The sequence below is a fragment of the Sceloporus undulatus genome, chromosome 3, assembly GCF_019175285.1.
Source record: "Sceloporus undulatus isolate JIND9_A2432 ecotype Alabama chromosome 3, SceUnd_v1.1, whole genome shotgun sequence".
Classification (NCBI taxonomy): Eukaryota; Metazoa; Chordata; class Lepidosauria; order Squamata; family Phrynosomatidae; genus Sceloporus; species Sceloporus undulatus.
Window position 1 is genome coordinate 70,221,847 of NC_056524.1, and position 22,969 is coordinate 70,244,815.

The window sequence follows — 22,969 nt, forward strand, 5'->3', positions numbered from 1 at the left end:
AAGATACAGAATGTATTACTTACTTTATTATATTAGAAAACAAGGCAATATAGTCAAGTGATAATGAGAGACATGAAATAGCAATAATATCATGCTAGCTATGCTAAAAATGGTTAACAAGCGAGTTGGCTCAATGGAAGGTATCATTAAGTCACTTTGTATTTCTTGTTTTGTCAAAACTATGGCGGGGTACAGACCGCCAGAAAGAGGCATCTCCCTTTGCTCCACAGGAGCACTGCAGCAACCAAATTGCGCGGCGCTGCTGTGGAGCAAAAAAAGGAGCACCCAAAAGTGGCTCCTTTTTTCGGCACCACTGCAACGCCACAAAGCGCCACAGTCAACCAAGCAGCTGCGACGTCACCATTATGCGTTCCATCTGGTGGGTGCGCCACAGCATGTGATGAGGGCTCTGCAAAGGCCCATCTGTTCCATGCCTATATGACAATGAAATTTAAACAGAGATATCACAGATTGCTAAATTATCAGGGTAATCTTCTGAAATCTCAAGATTCCTGGTTTGTTGGTTGGTTTTGTAATCAATGTTTAAAAGGTACTGATGTTAAACATGTTAGTAGTTTTTAAAAAAACATAGAACTCTCTTCTGAGAGTAGGGATTTTTTTTAATGTTTTGTTTTTAAAGATATAACCAGTTCTTCTGTCAAATATGTTATAATTAGGCATGGGGTACTATTTAATAGGCAATGTCTAGAAGAGTTTTTTCCTAACGTTTCACCAGTATCTGTGGCTGGCATCTTCAAAGAATGCTGGCATGGAAGTGAGTGGGGTATATATATACTGTGTGGCATTTGGTTGAGAGGAAGTGATTTACATGTTAATCTCTGTGTTGGACTGTTGTGGAATGTCAAGGCCTTAGAATGTCCATTTACTTAATGATCCATTGTCTGCTGGGCTCTACAGGCTAACGGTTACTCCAGCTCAGACATCAAAAGGGCTGCCAGACAGATCCAGAAAAACTCATGAGAGTGAAGACAAACAACCATACAAAGGAAAGGTATTTTTACCATACATCAAAGGAGTCAGAGAAAAAATGGGGAAACTGGTGAGGAAATACAACCTCCAAATGATATACAAACCGACCAAGTAAATCCAGCAAATGCTGCACTCAGTGAAGAACAGGAGAGACCCTCTCATAGCCACAGGGGTTTATCACATACCGTGCAGCTGCCGACAAGTCTACATGGGGACCACCAAATGCAGCGTCCAAATACGTATCAAGGAACATGAGAGACACTGCAGATTGGGTCAGCCAGAAATATCAGCAGTAGCAGAATGTGTTATAAACCATCCTGGGCATAAAATACTATTTGAAAACCGTGAAATTCTGGACCATGCCAACAACTATCAGATCAGAACACACAGTGAAACCATTGACATCCATAAACACTTGGACAATTTCAACAGAAAAGAAGAAACCCTTAAAGTAAACAAAGTTTGACTATCAGTCCTGTAAACATCAAAATAAAGGTGAAGCCCATGCAAATTAAAACCACTCAGGGTGGGGGGGGGGGGGTGCAGCAGACAATGGATCATTAATTAAATAGTCACCCTGAGGCCTTGACATTCAACAACAGACCAATACAGAGATTAACATGTAAATTACTTCCTCTCAACCAAGGGTCACACAGTTTATATACCCCACTCACTTCCATGCCAGCATTTTCTGAAGATGCCTGCCACAGATGCTGGCAAAACATTAGGAAAAAAAACTCTTCTAGAACATGGCCACACAGCCAAAAACCCCATATAAAAAACTAAGGATTCCGGCTGTGAAAGTCTTTGAGTTCACGACTTTTTTTCCAAAACCCACCTATTTCATATGGTTAGATGGAGTCAAGTGGTATGAGAATTAATATTCTACATTAACAGAAAATGTTATTACACTAAGTAAAGCATAATCTAAATTGCTGGTTTGATACTACTACTTGACCTTTCAATATACTGAAGATATATGATTGGCTGTGCTACTCATGGATTTATTTTAACTTTTTAAAAATAAAACACCAGCTAGTTGGTACCAAAAATGAATAATAAAAATGGGCATAACAGCATCCAACTTCATTTATTCTTCATATCAAGAATCTATGACCACAATAGATCAGAGGTGGGAGTCATGTGGCCTTCTAGATGGTATTGGAGTACAACTCTCAGCATCCCTCAACATTAACTATGATAGTTAGGGGTGCTGTGAATTGTTGTCCACAACATCAGGAGGGACACTTTGTTCCCATCTCTGCTACAGATAGTCACCCTATAAACACCAATAATGGAAAACTGAAAATTCATAAGCCAACACAACCACAATACAGGCACAGACTAGGACCAGGAAAGCCTCCCATAATAAATACCAGGTGCAATGAAATAAATGTTCCCATAGGAGACAGAGAAATTGATGCATTGCTGAACTCAATGTAATAATGGGATTTTAAAGGATTGTATCATATCTTCCATAAGATTATTATTAGTAATAGTAGAACAAGAGAAATACCTTTGGAGTACTTCCAGACAATTGTAGGGACAGGATAGCCTTCTGCAGAGCAGTTGAGAATCACAGCTTTTCCATAAATCCCATCTTGATCACTTGGCTGAACCACAAATCTGGGGGGAACTGAAAGTAAATAATAAACAAGAAAAGAAACAAGAATTAGATTGCAGAGCTAGGAAGAGAATGTTATGAATTAGTGTTTTATTCAAATGGAATGGGCACAAATTTTGAAGGAACTTTAAAGACTGCCAGCGTGGTGATTTAATGGAGATAATGTTGAGTGGCATACCACTACTGAAAACTCTTCTCAGTAATAAAGCTCACTGAGTAACCCTTCATCAGTCATGGTACACTTCAGCTTCATAATCCCATACACGAATCGCATCAAGCTTAGAATCATAGAATCGTAGAATTGGAAGAGACCACAAGGGCCATCCAGTCCAACCCCCTGCCATGTAGGAACTCTCATTTGAAGCATCCTCGACAGATGGCCATTTAAAGATCTCCAGTTTAAAGACCTTCTTGGAGGAAACAAACCAAATGTATTATTTTGTAAACAACAGAAGAAACAAATGATAAAAACTGCCAAACCTGATGGGATCCACCACTCTCCAGGTTAGGGCAACATCAAAAATGCCTTGAAGTCTATGGTGTGATGGGACAGAAGTCAGTGGGAAATCCTCATTCAAGGCCCCACTGAGTCACAAGTCTCATTGGCTGACCTTAGACTTGTCCCCTTCTCTCAGCCTGACCTACCTTAGAGTTGTTGTAAGAATTAAAGTGGGTACAAAGAGAGTCGTGTATGCCATTGTGTGTGGATCTGCTGCCCCAAGGCAACAGGTCCCATTAAAAGCCAACAAGCCAAGGAACCACCACAAAAACTTATAGAAATTCCCTATAATGATGAAATTAAGAAAATCTAAAGAGCAGGTACAAAAGAGATGACAACCAATTTTGGCTTTATAACTCCTTACCTTCCATGTGTAGTTACCACAGAGATACTTTGAAAAACACACACATTGGTTCCTTGATGCATTAAGTGAAGTGAAGTCAAGCATCTCTCTATAGATACTGTTTTAAAATAACCTTGAGTACTGAGATTATTGTCTCAGTAGCACTGAAATCCCATGTCCAAATTTTAACTGGTTGAATTCATGGGGTCCTCAAAATCAATAAGATAACTAAGAGTTTCAGCTTTTAAGTAAGATATACAGATTGAGACAAGTAGTACCATTATACATTGGCATGGAATTTTTGAGATATTCTTTTTAAATTTTATAAGACTATGTTCATATGATCATTCAAAAATGACACAATATTTACAGTAACAACAACAGCCATGAAAAGCACCTTAAACATCCAGGGTCATCTTTATTCTCTAAATAATATATACAAAGATTGGAATCATTGCTGGCTAATAATTCTCAAATATGAAGCACTACACTTTATTTTGATATGGTTCACAAAACTGTTGCACATGCTTCCTCTCTCATTAATTTCAACAGAGAGTGCAAATTCATAACCTGAATGTGCTTGCTGATTTACTGTCTCCATCAAAATTAATAGGACAAATGTTGGAAAAATCTTGGAGGAAGGGGGACATTTTATTTGTCCCAAACTGATGTAGACTTTTAAAAGATTTACAACAACAGCAGCAGCATCAGGCCAAGGTTACCTTCTTTAAAATGTCAACATTAATGCTCTTGTTTGCATGTTCTGTGTGCATCATTCCCTGGTAATCTCTCGTCTTGATTACTGTAACACGTTCTACATGGGGCTACCCTTGTACCAAGTTCAGAAGTTTTAACTGGTTCAAAATGCGGCAGCCAGATTGGTCACTGGTTCATCCAGGGTTGACCATATAACACCTGTCCTAAAATCACTTCTCTGGCTGCCAATTAGCTTCTGGGCTCAATACAAGGTGTTGGTTATTACCTTTAAAGCCCTACATGGCTTGGGCTCAAGTTATTTGTGGGAACACCTCTCCCTACACAATCTTCCTCGCACTCTCAGAATAACTGGGAAGAATGTAATAGAACATTAATCACCTAGGCTCATATCGACTTCCCAGAGAGCCTTCACAGCAGCTGCTCCTGAAATTGTGGAACGGTCTTCTGGAAAAGATCCATCTTATTACCTCCTTGGAGGCATTGAAGAGGGCACTTAAGACAGATCTCTTGTGGTGAGGTTACCCACCTGACCTTATGTAAGAGACACCTTTAGACCATTTTATGAATCTATTGCATTACCACTTGACGATGAATTAGCTTTTAAGATTAATTGTATTTTTATTGATGTATTTTTATATATTTTTTATTATTGATGTATGTGTTTTAGCGGACTGTAATCCTGCCTTGATCCATCTGGGAGAGGCAGGAAAAAATAAATAAATTATCACTTTTCGGATTTTTGGCTAAGATCAAGTGACACTGTTCGTCGCACCAGAAGAGAGTGTGCTGTGGCCTGGCTTGACATCAGCAACGCCTTTGGCTCTGTGCCACATTCCCACATCTTGGAAACACTGGCTGAATTGGGCATGCCTTCGACATTCCTTGACTTGCTCCGTGAACTTTATAACGACTGTACCACCACAGTGAGGACGGCGGAAGGCGAGACAGCGGAAATCCGTGTTCGTCGTGGGGTGAAACAAGGCTGTCCACTTAGCCCAATCATTTTCAACCTGGCTATGGAGCCTCTTCTCCGCCATATCATCAATGGTCCCGGTGGCTTTAAGCTACATGGCAATAAAGTGAGCATCTTGGCTTATGCGGACGACCTCGTTCTGGTAGCTGAAAAAGCTGATGAACTCCAGCAAATGGTAAATGCAACTGCACATGCTGCAGATTGGATGGGTCTGCAGTTTAATGCTAAAAAATGTGCAACGCTCCACATCAATGGGAGCCTGAAAGATCGAGTTCTGCCAACCGCTTTTACCATCCAAGGGAAACCCATGATCCATCTTAAAGAAGGAGATACCTACCAACACCTAGGGACTCCAACGGGCTTCCGAAGCTACCAGACTCCTGAGGCTACGCTGCATGCCATTGCGATGGATGCCACGAAGATTGATGCATCCCTCCTAGCCCCATGGCAAAAGATCGACGCGCTTAGGGTTTTCCTCCTCCCAAGGATTGACTTCGCTCTTCGGGGTTCGTCAGTCCAGAAAACAGCACTCAGTAGAGTCGACCGAGCAATCACGGCTTCCTTGAAGAAGTGGCTTAGCCTCCCTAAGCGTGCGACCAACGACATTCTGCACATTGCTCAACAACATGGAGGATTAGGAATCCCTAAGCTGGGAGATTCGGAGGATGCTGCAACCATCATCCATGCATATCGTCTTCTCACCTGCCCTGACAAGACTGTAAAATCTATTGCTTTAGGTTCCCTAAAAGAAGTAGTCCAAAAACGCATTGCTAGAATTCCATCAGAGAGCGACCTAGCAACCTATCTTTCCGGTTCGCTGGAAAATGAATTTGGACGCGATGGCGGTGACTTTTCCTCCCTCTTCACCCACACCCGGAACGCAACCCGACGCTTAAACAAACTTATTGGTTGCAAATGGATGTGGGATGCTGAAGAGGGCCCCCAGCTCACCGTCACCAAAGGGAACCCTACAGAGGTCCAGAATTTCTCCCACAAAACAAGACATCTGCTAGAAAGTTCACTGAAAGAACTTCTAAGGGAGAAATATACCATCGCGCTTCTGAGCAAGCCTGACCAGGGCAAGGTCTTTGAGGTGACATCGCAATGGGACTCAAGTAACCACTTTATTCCACGCGGAGATTTCACCCGTTTCGCTGACTGGCGTTTTGTTCATCGAGCTCATCTGAATGTTGTGCCTCTTAACGGCGCTGTTAAAACTGGCAACAATGACAAACGTTGCCGTCGTTGTGGTCATCCAAACGAGACGCTTCCCCATGTGCTCTGCAATTGCCCTCCACACTCGACAGCCTGGAAACATCGGCACGATGCTGTGATGAATAGACTGGCTAAAGCTATCCCAGCTTCAATGGGCACCATTTCCCTCAATCGAACTGTGCCTGGGACAGACAGCCAGCTGAGACCTGACATAGTAATCACAGATGAAGACCACAAGAAGATTACTATTGTAGATGTCACCATCCCCTTTGAAAACAGGAAGCCAGCCATGAGGGAGGCCAGAGAACGGAAACATCAAAAGTACACCCCTCTGGCTGAGGTCCTGAGACAAAAGGGGTACGAGGTCTCTGTCCATGCATTGCTTGTTGGAGCCCTGGGTGCCTGGGATCCAGCAAATGAACCTGTGCTGAGAGTCTGTGGAGTGGGAAAGCGCTATGCAAAACTCATGCGCAAGCTAATGGTGTCAGACACCATTAGATGGTCTAGAGACATCTACATTGAGCACATTTCGGGCCATCGTCAGTATGAGGAACCAGCTGCAGTTTTGGTAGAAAAGGAGCGGTGAAGCTTCAGTCTTCCTTTTTTCCCTCCCCTTTTTTCCTCCCCTTCCTTCCCTTCTCCTTCCCTTTTTCCTCTTCTATGGTATGCAACTGTTTGAATATATTAGTGATTGCCATTGGTGATTTAAAGTAAAGGATATATATTTTGGTCTCCTTAGTATGTTCTATCTTATTTTAAAACTGTTTTAACAATTTAACACATCCTAGGAATGAAATTTGCTTATATCTAATTTCTCTATATATTATCATACTATTATGTATTTTTATTTGCAATTGCATTCTTTGGACTTGATATATATTACCGATTGGTCTATGTTAAATTGTATCTTTAAATATTTTCTAATAAAACGTTTAATCAGTATAAATAAATTATTATTATTATTATTATTATTATTATTATTATTATTATTATTAGGAATAACTGTCAGTGGGGTCAAGCAGACTGGCAGGTTGGAGCAGCCAGAGGCTGCTCCAGCTATGGTCACTGCCCATTCAGTATGAGACCATGGCGACCAGATGCCATGGTCCTGAGGCTGGCCACCACTATGGTCCTAAACAGGCTGCCAGCAAGGAGCACTTTTTTGTGCTCCTTTTGCCAACAGCCCTGGGCTGCCTTAGGAAGCTCTGGTGCAACTTCGGCCTGATCTGGCATACGTCATCTGAACGCCACAACCCTCCCCCAGATTGGCCTGAAACCGGTGCTTTTGGCCCATGTGTTTCAGGCCATTGCCTGAAAAAAAATGGTTGATCAAAGAGCAATGGCCTGAAACACATGGGTCAAAAGCACCGGTTTCAGGCCAATCTGGGGGAGGGTTGTGGTGTTTAAGTGATTGGATCCTGACAATCTCATTTTTTGTCTTTTTCTCCCTGAAATATATGTACCTTGTATTTAGGTACTGCAGTTTAAAATGATGGAGGAAATTTAATTAGCCAAAGCAATGGTTAATGTATTAATGAATGGGACTATTCAGTCCTACACTCTACCCATTTTTTAATTTGTTTGTCACAGCCAAGGGGTCACTTTAGCTGGTTCATTTGCTGTGAAGTCTCTTGAAAAGAAATTTGTCTTTGAAGATGGTGTACAGAGACCTATGGTATACTGATACTGGTGCAATGGTAAACCTTCAATCGTACATACGTTTTTCAAAAGTATGCTTCACTGCTGCCAAAGAAATAATAGCAAAGCGATCGCATTGGCTGTTCAACACCACCAAGACCATCTGTCTTATTTGCTTTTACATTTTATTTCTAAACTATATGATGCTCTTTTTCAGGGATGGTCCAAAACTTTCTGCTGTCTGAAGCAAAGATGGCACCCACTCTAGTTCCATATATAGAGAGGGAACTTTACCGCATTGGCCCTGGAATGGGCCTGTAGCATTCCAAAAGGGAACATTCTTGGGATGCTTGGCAGCGGGGAACGGATTTTACTGCACAGTGGGAATACTGCCACCACCGCCAAGCGTCCCCATCCCGTTCCAGATGTGTCCCAGAGGGGGTGATTTTCGGGAAATCTTGAGAAGCGTTCCCGGAAATTGCCCCCTGGCTGTGCGGTAAAATCAATTCCCTGCCACCGAGTGTCCCCAGACCATTCCCTTTTGGAATACTACAGGCCCGTTCCAGGGCCAATGCGGTAAAGTTCAAAGACTGCAGTGCATTCATATTGTTGATGGGGCAGCATCCTCTGCCATTCCTGAAGGCAGTATGCTAGCTTAGAAGTCTCAGTGTCCTCTTCTCCAAGACCTTATTCTTAATTCTTTCTTTCTGCTGCCTGAGGCAATTGCCTCACCATACCTAATGGTACAGCTGGCTGTTCATTGCAAGCACCACTACAGTGTACATACTTTCCATAACTTTGCAAGACACTCAAGGCTCTAGGACTTTCTTTCATGAGGTTCTTTCTTTAGGAAAGGAGTCAGCTTTCATGAAACAGCAGTGGCCCAAGAACTGTTTCATGCTCTTTGCCCCTTTGGTCCTATGAGACACTTTTTTTCTGGTTTGGAATAAATGCAAAGCAACTGAAAATCTTAGTTCTCCAAAGAGCTCTGTGCATGTGTATATACCTTCAGGTTGCCTATCAACTTAGGCAACTCCATGAGTTTCATAGGGGGTTTTTTTGGACAAAGAGCTGCACACCCACAATATTCCATTCATACATTGATGAAAGCACATTGCACTTTTATTTATTTTCATATTACTTTTCAAAATAAATCTGTTTTGGGAAAACCCAAAAGCATTCCCTAATTAGGCAAATGTGTTATATAACTCGTAAAAGGAAATAAATCTCTACTAAATTTTGTAGGCTATTTTAAAATCCTGTGGAAATTAGTTCCTTGCATCTAAAATGAAAGGGGTCAGGAGACTTTAGGGCCATAGGGTTAGGCATCAGCTGTTGGGGTGGCACTAAAATGCAGCACAGGACATTCCAATATCTCTTTCATCTGTTATACTGCTGTACTGGAATAGAGAATAAGTCACTTGGGTATGGTTGTTGAATCACTAGTTCAAGACTTTTGGCTCTTCACAATGTGTTTCATACAACACTGACTGTCTCTACAATGCCCCAGCCTGCTTTTTACAATGTAATTAAAGATGCATTCATAGAAGTAAATCCAATGGAGCTTCCTCCCAGAGAAATGTATACAGGAATGCAAACTTTCTGTGGAAGTGATTTCTTTTCTACTATGGCTCTTAATGACCACTGGTGCTTAAAATTCATGCAGAAGTATGTATGCACATAAATCCATACATTATGTGCATTTCAGTCATAAGAAACCAGCAGAAGATGTGTTACAATGGAAATCCAGCAGGGTTGGCCCTGCTATATGGCAGAGTGAAGCATCTCAAGCAGCAAATTATTGGGAATATTGAATGGATGGTGCCTGGAGCCCTGTTGGATGCAAGAAGTCTATGTGATCCTGCTGTACTCAAGTGAAGTAAGACAGAATGCCATGTCTTCAACAATTGTGAATTAAGATTTTAGCCATCAGTCTGTTAGCATTTGTAATTGGAAGGTGAGGGGTGCCATAACTTGTTACTCATCTCAGGTGGCAAAACTGGGCCAGTGCTAGAGCACATGCCTTTAGGATCAGCAAAGAAAAATGAAATAGATACTTTGGCATAGCACTGACACAGGCTTAGTGCACACGATTTGATTTATGTGCTGCCAGCTGAAGAACACCACCATAGCATCAAACTACAATCAGTAACAGACACAAGCTGAGCGTCTGAACAACTGAATATGTTTCCCAAATTCAACCTAAAGCAGAAATATTCCCCTGTTAGCAAAGCAGTAGAGCTTGCTCGCTTATTAGCATAATTTTTCTATTCATCTAAATTAAAAATTGACAGACTCAGGACTAAAGCACCATGGAAATGCTTTGAACCCAAAGAACAGTTCTTAAACATATTTTTCATATATTAAATCATAAAATTTCCAACTGTACATGAAAAGATTTCTTGATTGTTGATTAGGTCACCCTTGTGATTTTATTATTTAAAAACTATGCTTTGTGTACTCTGACAAGAAAGGAGGAATTATCACATATTCCCAGTGGCGTCTATCATCTCTCAAACAGTTGTCATTTCAAAATACTGTTGACTTCTATCTAATTGCCTGATTAATCATATTCACTTACCTCTCACAATTAATTGGCTTTGGTGCTCTACTGCTGCGGCATCATTTCGAGCTATACAGGTATAATTCCCATTGTGCATGAGGGAAAGATTAGAAATCCTTAAGGAGCTGGTGAAGTCAATGTTGTCAATGGTCACTCCAAGACTGGCTGGGATTGGCCTGCCATCCTTCTGCCAGGTGATTGTGATTGGCAAATCCCCTGAGACCACAACACATGGAATAAAGACTCTCTGTCCAATGGAAAACCTTGGAAATTCAAAGGGCTGAATAAAAGGGGGCACTGAAATGGGAAAAAAGTGGGGAAGAGAGAACACTGTTAGACAAAGAGCTGTGAAGTTTTGAAAGTTATCAGAAGTATAGATTCCATCCATTTAAACAGATGACATGAGTTGGGACACATGTATCCATAGCACATCCTTTCTCTTAGGTTTGTGTAATATATGATGCTAGGTGCAATGTATTAAAGTCACCTGCAGCAGGCTTTAATTTCTTTTGTTTTCCTTGAAGGAAGTGAGAATGAAAGATACTCTAGGAAAATAAGATTAATACTGTATCTAACAAACTGGTTGGGTTGTTAATACTGATCAATAGGAGGGCAATCCCAATTAGTTGCAATGGCCCAGAGTACACTAGATCAACTGGGGCCCTTTCCATTCCTGAAGTGTTTGCAAGTGCTAAGGATGATCCTCACCCTGGCTAAACTTTGTGCTGGCATTGTGGCTGTGTTCTGGGACTGGAGTACATTATTCTGGCATAATTTGTCTCTCTTTAGTTCTTCTGACATCAGCTGTTTACCAGTAGAACAGTTCTGCTGGCAGACTGCTCTGTTGGCAAACCTCTGAAAACAGCTAGCAGTTAAATATTTCTGCCACCAGAAGAAGCTTATGCTTAGTTGTAAACCCCTTCAGCTGCCACATGCTTGAGTTAAGACTGTGTTACCTCTCTGGAACAACATATGAAATGAACCAATGACTCTTCTAACAGCTTCTGTATCAGCATGTAAAGCTTTCACAATTATTCCTAAACTTGGGGTATTTAGGGCCAGCTGACAAAGCCCAAAGAACTCCCATGCAGTATGGCTAGACCTATTCTTAGGAGATTATCACATTTACAAATAATGCAACTGCTCCCCAGTGGGATACAGTTGCCTTTCTTGTTGCTTCCAGGAATTATCCCAGCCTCATCTCAGATCCCAGTCATGCTTTGGAGGCTATTTTTCCAAGACGGGAACTTGCCATTTCAGAAAAGTAGTATCCGAAGCGCAGCTGGGACCTGGGATGCAGCCAGGATGCAGCTGCCCAGCAGCAGTGGCGAGAATTACGTGTGATAATTCCTGGTAGCAACCTGAAAGGTGACTGCATCCCGTTGGGGAGCAACTGGATTATTTGTAAATGAGATAATCTTCTTACTGCCTCCATGCCTGACAGGATATGTAACCTGACATACTCCCAGATATAGAATAGTTTCTGAGCTTCAGCAATTAGTGGTTTGTTAAAGCATAAGTTCATTGTTGCTGGGAAAACTACAATTATATGGGGACACACCAGTCTGTACATCATGCCCCATATGCATTTGTGTTTTTAGGGACAACTGTGGGGTATTTTACAGTTGGTGTAAAGTAAATCACAGTCTACAAAATGTGACTTCAACTCTCTGATGTCCAGTTCTGCAAACACTACTATCATTTTTATCCTGATTGACCCAAGTCATTCTGCTGCCTGAAACAACAGCAGCTGGGACTTCTATACACATCTATTTAAGTCAAGAAGCACAGTACTGAATACCAAGCTATTATTTTGGTATATGAGGTAGACAATCCCCTAAGCATCTTTCCCTGAAAACACAATAATAAATAAAATAGCTAACAGTTTCTTTCTCTTTTATGACATCCCAAAGATGATGTCCAAGGAAGCTGTTCTACTCTGCTTAATGGTAGGATCAGTCCTGGTTTTTAGACATGTATCTATCTGTTAGCTTTGCTTTCTTCTCACATTATGAATTTGGCACAAAAAAAAAGAAAAAGAAAGAAAGAAAGAAAGAAAGAAAGAAAGAAAAGAGAGAGTTAAACTCCAATTGTGAACAAACTGAAACAAAATCATCACTCAGTTTCTACTTATTTAAATATATGCTTTACCTTTTACAGTCACATGTACGCTCTGACTGGTGGAAAGCTGTGGCTGAACCAGAACGTTGCATGTGTATTCACCCTCATCCACCTCTTTCTGCACATCTGAGAGTTTTAATGTTCCATTGTTTTCAAAAGCTACTTGGCGATGGTTAAAAGGAAGTAGGTTAGAATTCTTGTACCACTTGATTGAGTAGTAGGGGTAGCCAATGACACGACAGTGAATGAAGGTATCCCGCCCTGCTATTGCTGTGATATTTTTCATTGGTCGAATGCTTGCCGGTCCTGTGAAAGTAAAAGTAAAATAATTCAAGAATGTATTCAGTGGAGGAATTTTTAAATTAAATATACAATTCTTTTAGATATTGAAATCACAGTTTATGGCAGCTTTTTTTAAAAAAAAACTTCAAAGAGCCACTTACAGGGTCTTCCTAATCGTTTTGCGCTTTTTAGTTTCTCTAGCCCTACAGCAGGCACACTAATTAACTGTTCTGCTATGCGCTTGCATCCCTGGAACACTTGTGTGATAAATATCTGTGCTGAATTACAAATTAAAAACTGGTGAAGATTTAATTAATGCCAGATATGCAGGGGGAGGGGGGGGGGAGACCTGGATTGAATCAACAGTCTAGTATTTAATGAGATCACTGAAAAAGTGAGTGTTTATTTTGATTTATGTATATATCACACAGATTGGCATTATGCTATGTAAAACTGCAAATAAAAGTCACATATTTTTGCATGGTTATCTGCTATGATGGTAGGCTCTGCAAAAGAAAAAAAGGCACGCAAGTGAAAGAAAAACAAAACAAAATCCTACATTTTGGGGGGTGGGAAGCGGAATTGACTACTAGCATAGATCATGGAGCAGTAAGGGTAATGTGGTATATAATAGATCTACAGTGCAATCTTATGACAATTTGCCCTGACGTAAATGCCATCAACAGCGATTTCCCTCAGGAAAGGTTACTTAGGATTGCAACCCGAGTAATGTTTTACCGTTCCTTTATAAGACTGCACAGAAAAAATGGAAACAGCATTTTTAAAACAAAACAAAACATTTTTTAGCTTTCCATGAAGAAGCTCACAGCATGCAGTAATCTTTGCCTTTACTACAATGAGGTATTGTTTGTTTGTTTGTTTTGAGGAGCTGATTTGACAAGCACCTCTTACGTTTATTCGAGCCTGGTAGAGGACGACTCCAGCAGAATTGTTGGCAGTACAACGATAGACTCCTCCATCTCGGACCTGAGTGCTGGAGATATTCAGGTAGCTGACCACGTTGCCTTCAGAGGTGATGATCTGGCTGATCCGGTGGTTGCCATCTTTGATAATGGGATCTTCGTCCAAAGTCCAAGTGATTGTAGGAAGAGGAGTTCCTTTCACATTGCACATCAGAGAAACACCCTCTCCTGGACTTACCACTTTCTCACTGAAGGCTGAAATTATTTTGGGAGTTCCATCTGTAGAAGAAAAGAACTTTAAGCTAGTGTGCAAACAAAGGCAATGCATGAGACAAACCTATCTAGCTAGCTATCTAACTATCTACCTAATATCCTATCTTTCTCTCAATATAATCCCTATATTTTGGGACAAGCATTTTGGGAGAGAGGTGGGAACTGCTTAACCATCTGTCTGTCTGTCTATCTATCCATCCATCGGCTTTCCTCGTTTGTGTCATGTCTTCTTATATTGTAAATCTGGGGTCAAATTAACAAGTTGTAAGCAGCAATTAAAGCTTTTGTTTCTGAAAAGCAGTGTATACATAAATAAAAATAAATAAATAAATGAATAATATTTACATCCCACCTTTCTCCCAGACAGGGATTCAAATTAGCTTACAAAAAGGCATACCTTCCCCTTCCATATTTCAAGAGAAGAACAAGCTTAATTAATGGAAGTTAAAAAGGGCAATTCAACTGTACAACAAATTGAACAACAAATTTCAGATGTTAACAATATATTTTTAATTAAATGTGCAGGGGAGGGGGAGATAATCAACAATAGAAAAGGGACCTAGCACAGACATGACTTAAAATCAGAAACCTGCATATGCAAAATTACAAAGAATTAAATTTTGAGAATATATAATTCCATTCATTATCTCTTCCAAAGTGTTCTGGATGGGTCAAACTGAAACTAGAGATTGCAAAAATCTCATTTCATATGTAGTTCACAATCTGCAGACCTGAGTCACACTCTGATTTTGTATGCATCAAGGCACTGCAAGGAGGATCGATAAGAACCAACCCATGACAGCTTCATGCATAACACTTGTTGTTATGATAGGAAGGAAAATAATGTTTTTTTCATTTAAATTTCCCTACAATATATATAATTGTGTTCATCAAAGGTACACAGTGCATTTGGTCTCAGAGATGTGTATATTTTTAATCTTGGAAAGAAAAATATGCAAACAGAATGGTGCAATATATTTTTTTTAAAAACAAAACAAGTGCCTGACAAACAGTGTACTATAAAAATACAATGGGCTTCAATTGAATATTATAAAAATGTTAATGTTTGTGTAAAAAAAAAAGATGAATTATATCACAATAATCCAAACAAGCAAATACAAAACAAGCAAATATCAGTGTACTCTCTATAACAGGTCCTTTTTTTTTTTTTACAAATATGTAGAAGTATTTTTTCAATATTAATTTTGTTATAAAAAATAAAGTGGAAAAATGTGAATGTTGAAAAGCACAAAAGATTAAAAAAAAAGAACAGGGAAAAAAATCAAGTCCTCACAATCCAATATGGAATTGAAAAAGAACTGGTCGAATATTAATTTTAAAACCATTTTAAGAATTACCAAGGGAAAACTTCAATAAGTAGTAGGTTCCGGAGGAAGGAAGTTTTAAGTTAAATAAAAGAAGATAGGAAATAAGGCTAAAATGGAGTATGGAAAGTAATGGAATTAGGTTAATGTATGACCTAGGAACGTTGGAAACCATAATTGTGTGGAAAAGATGTTATACTTTCAAAAATATATAATAAAAAAGAAAAGGAAAAAAGAATGCTATGAGATTTTGAAAAACTACATCAAGAATGAAAGATTTTTCATGGTCCGACATGGGAAACACTAGTATCCATCTATATTAGATTTTTTTTTCTTGCTTACACACAATCACACACACACGAGGGGGGATAAAAACAATATCAAAATCCCATCCTCCTATTATAGCAATCCAGGTCTTCTGGGAGTCACACATTCTAATTTGACCAAAGTCCTAATGCAGAAGGACAGCAGTGACATATATCAAGAGCTGAAAGTGCTCTCTGAATACATAAGCACACTCTGCGCAAGCTGAGGCCTACAACTAACTAATGGACCTTTAGAACCGCTTGAATGCTCTCTCTCTCTCCCCCTTCCTCCCTCCCTCTTGTAGAAAGAAGACATTGATCTTGCTCCATTAAAGTAGCAAGTACCCTGTAGAATCCTAGTGTGGCTGGGTGGAAAGAATGATAGTGCCCCATCTGCCCTGCACCATGATTCATGATGCATTTTAGTATCTTCTGCACAATGAAACATGTAAATAATATGTCAGCAGGGGCATGTAGTTGGCTATACCAATCCATTTATTCTCTTTCTTTCCCAGTGACACTTCATTCTAATCCTGGGCTTTCCATACTTCTGACAAGGATGGAAAAGAGATTTGCACTGAACAAGATATTTAAATAACTGTATCCAGTTTGTGGCCTGCAGGACTGATAGTGAAAGTGGCTGTTTGTCTTTCAGTCTCCAGAGGTTGGGAGGAAACTGGGGATCAGATTCCTTTTCCTTCTTTTTCAAATTATATACAAATTAATACACATAATAAATGATGCCTATGCTTGGAAAATGCATGTAAACATGCTTTAGTCAATGGGCAAAAATGCATAAAAATGTATACATGGAGAAAAAGATATACAAAATGCTCGCATTATGAAAAGAATGTACTGAAACAAGCATTGGTATCAGGTGGAAAGGAGGGGATAATCTTATAACAGGAGAGGCAGCATACGAATGCTGGTAACAAGGCTGAGAAATGTAACAAAAATGGAAGTGAAAAGATTTTCACTTCCTTCTCTCCAGATCTGAAGAACAATAATTCCTATTATTATTATTAAAGTTTATTTATATAGTGCCATAAGTTTTGCATGGCACTTTACATAATGGTCAAAATAAGAATACAGTTAAAACCTGTCTGCAGCATACAATCTATAATCAAAAGCAGCAAAGATTATAAAATAATAGCATAATTAAATAACTCTAAAACAGTAAACTATACAAGCAATATACACTTACATTTATCTAACTATCAAAATTAAACTGTAAGCTGGAAAGCTTCCCAAAACAAAATTGTCTTTAATTCGGACTTAAAGTTCACTAAAGAAGTAATTGTCTGAAAATGTTTGGGAAGAAGATTCCAGCAGTGAGGAGTGGCAAGAGAGAAAGGACAAACTCAAGCCAGGGATGAAGCAACCCTTGGCTGGGTCAGGAGCTCTGAGCCCATGGAAAGTAGATCACCAGCAAGATGGCAGAAAGAGACAAGGGCTAACAAATAAGGGCAGGGGAACCATGCAGGGTTTCATAGGTTAAAGGAAGGAGCTTATAACAAATCCTAAAGAGAATAGGGAGCCAATGAAGAGATGACAACAAAGGGGTGATGTGATCATAGTGACAAGCTGAAAAGATAAACCTGGCAGCACAATGTTGAACATAAATCAGGGGGCTGAGGTAGGACAGAGAAAGCTCCATCAACAGAAGATTGTAGTAGTCAAGGCGAGAAATTGCAAGGGCATGAACCAAAGTCTTGGCAGTAGATATTGAAAGAAAAAGTCTGACTTTAGCTTTAGGGGGTCAGGTCGGGATATGCTATTCCTTGTTAATCATGATTGTAATTTTAACTGTTTGATGTTTTAATACCTGTTGTAATCTGCCTTGATTCCCTATTGGGAAAAGGCTGAAAAGAAATAATAATAATAATAATAATTATTATTATTATTATTATTATTATTATTATTATTAAATTATGAAGAAAAAATTAACATGAATTGGCTGTGGCCTGGATCTGAAGAATAAATGATAAAGATAAATAAAAAACAGTGTCAAGATACGTGCTTCCTTCACAGGGTGGATATAAAAGCCATTAACTGTAATTGAAAATGAATATTGCAAAGACAGCTTAGGTGGACAATCAGTAATTCAGTTTTGTCCATGTTACGTTTCAGATGTCGATGAAGCATCCAAGCAGAAACAGCCAAGACACATGAACCTCATCAGACACCTTGGTGCTGAGGATGATGGGTGTTGCAGTCAAACACATCTAAAAGGCTCCAGGCTGGGGAAAGCTGTTCTAATCCTGTTTGAATAATTAAGGCAGTGGTACACCAAAAAGGTTTGCCTGCTGATTTTTCGATCCCCTCTTCCACTGCAACCACTTCCCACCATCTCCCTGTGTATTAGCCCTGTCATCTCTCCAAAGACAAAAAGCTACAGGCTTTTCATCCTGAATGGAAACTGACACACAACCAATAAATCAGGAAACGTACTCAGCTTCCACCTCTGCCCCCCCCCCCCCCTAAAAAAATCAAGTGACAGACTTTTTGGAGATGAAAGCAGACATTATTTTCCCAGTGAGACCCAAGCATCTTTGAAATCTTTCCTGCTGTCATTCTCTGATAACCTGCACACTCTGGACATCATTATAGATTATCAATATGCTCTTTAGGCTTTCTTAGTCACAGGAGATGGTTGCCGAGTAAACTAGGTTGAAGCAAGCACTCACTTTTTATTTCTCCCTGCCCCCGCCATGACTACTCTAAAAATAGTAGCCACTCTAGGCCTGCAATCTACCATTGCTAGCTCTATACAAATTGATTACTTTCCTTGCTTCATTACCATATGGAGGAAGCTGTCAGTTACTCACCATAACTGCCAGAATTTCAACAGACATCTGATTTATCCAGAAAAATGACATCCAGGAAGAAATGTACATAACGTTTGAACTTCTTTGTATTTATATTGGTGGATACATGTATTGATAGGACTAGCTGTGTTGTTGTTTCATCACAAATAAAATTGAAGACACAGAAGTCTTTTGTTTTTGGACGACAGATATTAGATAATTCTCACAATTTATTGTTACCTAGACTATAGGATATTAAGGTTGTGTGGACCACTGAGCACCTCCAAAGGACAATTCCAGGAGGTTACCCAAAGTTGAACCTGAAGGCAATCATGCTGTTGAAAACCAGGCTGCTTACAGGGAGCCTCTCTTTTCAGCATTGAACTGAACTGAAAAGATTAAGAAGGCAATTGCAGCAACTGGTAAAGAGGAGATAGCAGATTCTGAAGTCATGATTGGCCGGTCTTAATGGCACCATTCCCTTGCAGCATGCTATCAAATTATCATCTGGTACCACATTGTCATCTTTGGTACCTCTGCTGAACAAAATGAATGGACTAGACTAGGGAGTAGGAGAATGCCCTTCTATGTGTGCATCCATGCCACTAAAAGACTGAACTTGTATAAGGTGTATTTTGGAGCTTCTCATGCTGCCATTGGTTATTTCTATAGATGGACATGCTCCCAATAATTAATCCACTCATAGCCAGGCCCAGGGATGACCTATATTCCTGAAAGACCTTTGTTCCCTTTCTTCTATGAAATGGGTTAAAGGATAATAGATACAGTTAAAAAATGGTAAAGAGGCATAAATGCATAACTTACGACTGTAACCTCTTCAATATCCTCTTGCACAGCTGGTTTTATCACCTCTGGACAACTGCTTTGCACAAAGGCTTGTGCAAGGATGTGATCCAGTGCACTATGGGATATTTCAGCTAGCATTAAATTGGATTTTGGCTCATGGTACCATGCGTGTGTTTGTGTGTGTGTGTGTGTGTGTACTGCATGCCTGCCTTCAAGTGACATATCAGCATATGGCAAGCACAAGAATTTCATAGGGTCTTCTTAGGCAAGGTATACCAGATAATTCCATGTTTTTCCTGCTAAGTCTACATGCAGTGCAATGCAATTTGTGTTTTGACATATGAGCACTCATTCTATCTTCCTATGAAACAATTTGATGCCTTATAGAATAATGCTACTGAAATTCCAAGTGTCCCTTTGTTCAGATAAAGTGACCTACTCCCTGCAGCCCTATATAAGCAGCAATCATATGCACACTTGCCTGTGAATTAAGGCATGCTGAACACAGTAGGGCTTGCTTCTGAGTAAACATGCATAAAATTGTTCCACAGCATTGAAACAGTGCACCAAAACAAAGGAAGAAAGAAATGAACAAAAATGAACTCACATTGCTGGCTACCATTTTCTACCTGGTGTTCACTGATCAGAGTCATAGTTTTTCATTTTTACTCTCCTCCCTTCCCAGTGATCCTCAATGGCTACATACATGTGATTTGCTGTCTTAGGCTGTGGATGCATAGCTAGTGAGAATCTGCAAGAGTGGTTCTTTGTCTAACCTACTCTCCTAACCTAGAACACAAAAATGAACCCCAAAAATAAATGTATTAATAAGCCAATTCTGCACATTTCTGGATTCAAAACAGGAAAAAAATGGCACAGTTTAAAAATAGTTTCAGTAACTGTGACTATATCACTTTATTTTGGAGTAGGGATTGAAAAAATATTAGAAAATACTTTTGAAAAAATGATCCAAAACATAATTTTTAAGTGTCAGGAAACCCTGATGAGGAGAATCCTGGACTGATGAGAATCTCTGCAGTTTGGGATTTACTCTGCACAGAAACAATATAGAAAATAATATCTCAATGTAAAAATAGCAATTTCTGCACAAAGATTGTTGTTTTCTGCACAGAAAAAAAGTTGTAATTGGGAATTTGCCCTTAAAATCCACACCTGGTTGATTTGCATGAAACCAGCATGTTCTGAACAGAAATTAATATTGTAACAATGGAATATTTTCCATTCAAGAAATGTCTCCCGTACAGAACATTCTGGTATGGGTGCAAAATAACTGCATGTGAATTTTGATCAAAATAAGTCCTAAATTGCAAATAGCCATGAAAACCCGGTGGCTTTCAAACATTTTATCTGAACAGGAAGAAAATTGCTGAAATTATTTGTTGCTACCTTTGAGAAGAAAATTACTGAATAATTACATCCCTGTTTAGGAGACTAATTTCACATTGACCAGACTCCATCTGTGACATGTGTCCCCTCCAGATCATCTAGTTTAGCTACTGCTTCCTTCCACAACATGATCAGAAAATATACATTATGCATATTTTATAGAGAATGCTTCAAAAATGCACAGAATATCCTAAAACAGACTATGACTAACCTTCTAGCACCACATGAACATAGTCTTGTGCAGACATCTTGTCCTTCCGTACAAAACACTGGTATGCCCCACCATCACTTTTGGCCATGCCATCCATAATAAGGGTCTCATGATTGACTCCAATGATCCTCACATTATTCCCAGTGTTGATAATTTCACCATTTCGATACCAGAAAAGTTCAGGGTCCTCTGTTCCAGTCACACTGCAGGACAAGGACACTTGACTACCGACACTGCTCTTAACTTTCCTTGGACTGATGGTGGCTTTGAGAGGCTCTAAAGATTCAAGCAAGAAGGGAGGAAATAAATTAGAAATTGCATTTTTAGAATAAGAAGCAGTAGTAACAAGTGAGCCCATATTAGAAAGATGATGTAGCCAACAGGTTGGTAGATGAGCCAAAGATGCAGACATTTTATGGGAAGGCCCCCAGAACTGGGTGTAAGTTTTTGTGGTCCTTGTATAAAAAGGCCATAAGTAGATCTTCTTCATCTCATATGGCTTTTAGACAAGAGGTGTTGAAAACAAAATGAAAAGCCTTCACCCCACCCACATATATGAATTAAGCAGAGAGGCTTTGAAAGCTAAAACTGTTACTTCTAGGCAGCAGAATATATTACTTTGGTCAATAAATACATGCTTGAGATTTCACCCAAAATTCCTGATGTTCATCCCAATGGGAAATTCTCATGAAACCAGAAGTCAAAGTCTTCTGTAGGCAAGTGCATGAAAAAGAACAGTTATTTTGGTAAACAGAGAACTATTTGTGCATTCTGTTCTCACAAAGAGCAAGGAGGCACTAGCTCTTCTTGCCCTCTCCATTGCTATCCATCCTCACATGCTGGAATGAGAACATGTGAGGATTGCAATCCAGCTTCAATCGATCTTGGATGAGACGGATTATCTAGATCCATTTCAAACCGGCTTTCGGGCAGGCTACGGGGTTGAGACTGCCATGGTCTCCTTGGTCGATGATCTTCGTCTGGGCATGGACAGGGGTAGCGTGTCCCTGTTAGTGCTCTTGGACATCTCGGCGGCTTTCGATACCATTGACCATGGTATCCTTCTGGAGCGCCTGGGAGAGTTAGGAATCGAGGGCACTGCACTCCAGTGGTTCCGCTCCTACCTCTCGGGAAGGTTCCAGATGGTGCAGCTGGGGGATGTGTGCTCCGATAAGAGGGCCCTTACATCTGGTGTCCCTCAAGGAGCCATTCTGTCCCCCATGCTTTTTAACATCTACATGAAACCGCTGGGAGAGATCATCCGGAGACATGGGGCGCTGGGTTATCAGTACGCTGATGACACCCAAATAATTTTCTCTATGTCTCTGACTGATTCAGTGACCGGGGATGGCATCTCTCCTCTCGTTGCCTGTCTGGAGTCGGTAATGGGCTGGATGAGGGAAAACAGACTCAGTTTGAATCCAGAGAAAACGGAAGTGCTTGTGATAGGTTCTCCAGGCCCGGGGATGGCGGTGGTTCCACCTGTCCTGAACGAGATCACGCTTCCCGTGAAGGACTCTGTTCGCAGTCTGGGGGTGCTCCTTGACTCGTCGCTCCACCTTACACCACAGGTGGATGTGACGGTCAGGAGCACGTTATCAGCTTTGGTTGATACGCCAACTGCGTCCCTACCTGGGCCGGGAGGACCTTGAAACAGTAGTACATAATAATAATAATAATAATAATAATAATAATAATAATAATAATAATATGTTTTATTTATAAACCGCTATTCCAAATAGATCATAGCGGTGTACAAGAAAATTATATAACAGTACAAGAAAAATCTACAATTAAGATACACTGTGTCTTCAGGCCAGCCCCTGATGACGCTGGGCCGGCCTGCTCTCTCCCTCAACGGCCGAAAGATGACAGTTATGGAGGGAGGGCACTCTGTCTTCAGGCCAGCCCCTGATGACGCTGGGCCGGCCTGCTCTCTCCCTCAA

The 22,969-nt window shown here is 40.2% G+C and overlaps 2 protein-coding genes across 2 annotated transcripts in view; both read right to left on the minus strand.

Moving 5' to 3' along the window:
• HMGN1 (high mobility group nucleosome binding domain 1) overlaps positions 1 to 22,969 on the minus strand; it is a 1,114,480-nt gene that overhangs the window by 636,222 nt on the left and 455,289 nt on the right. The gene's annotated exons all lie outside the window — the stretch shown is intronic.
• The window catches only part of DSCAM (DS cell adhesion molecule), a 494,765-nt gene that overhangs the window by 189,599 nt on the left and 282,197 nt on the right, over positions 1 to 22,969 (minus strand). Inside the window, exons 6-10 of the mRNA XM_042456815.1 lie at positions 21,024 to 21,299; positions 13,871 to 14,167; positions 12,714 to 12,989; positions 10,581 to 10,859; positions 2,507 to 2,626 (exon numbers count right to left, since the gene is read on the minus strand). Coding sequence (XP_042312749.1) covers positions 2,507 to 2,626; positions 10,581 to 10,859; positions 12,714 to 12,989; positions 13,871 to 14,167; positions 21,024 to 21,299 — 1,248 coding nt within the window. The remainder of the gene's footprint in view (positions 1 to 2,506; positions 2,627 to 10,580; positions 10,860 to 12,713; positions 12,990 to 13,870; positions 14,168 to 21,023; positions 21,300 to 22,969) is intronic.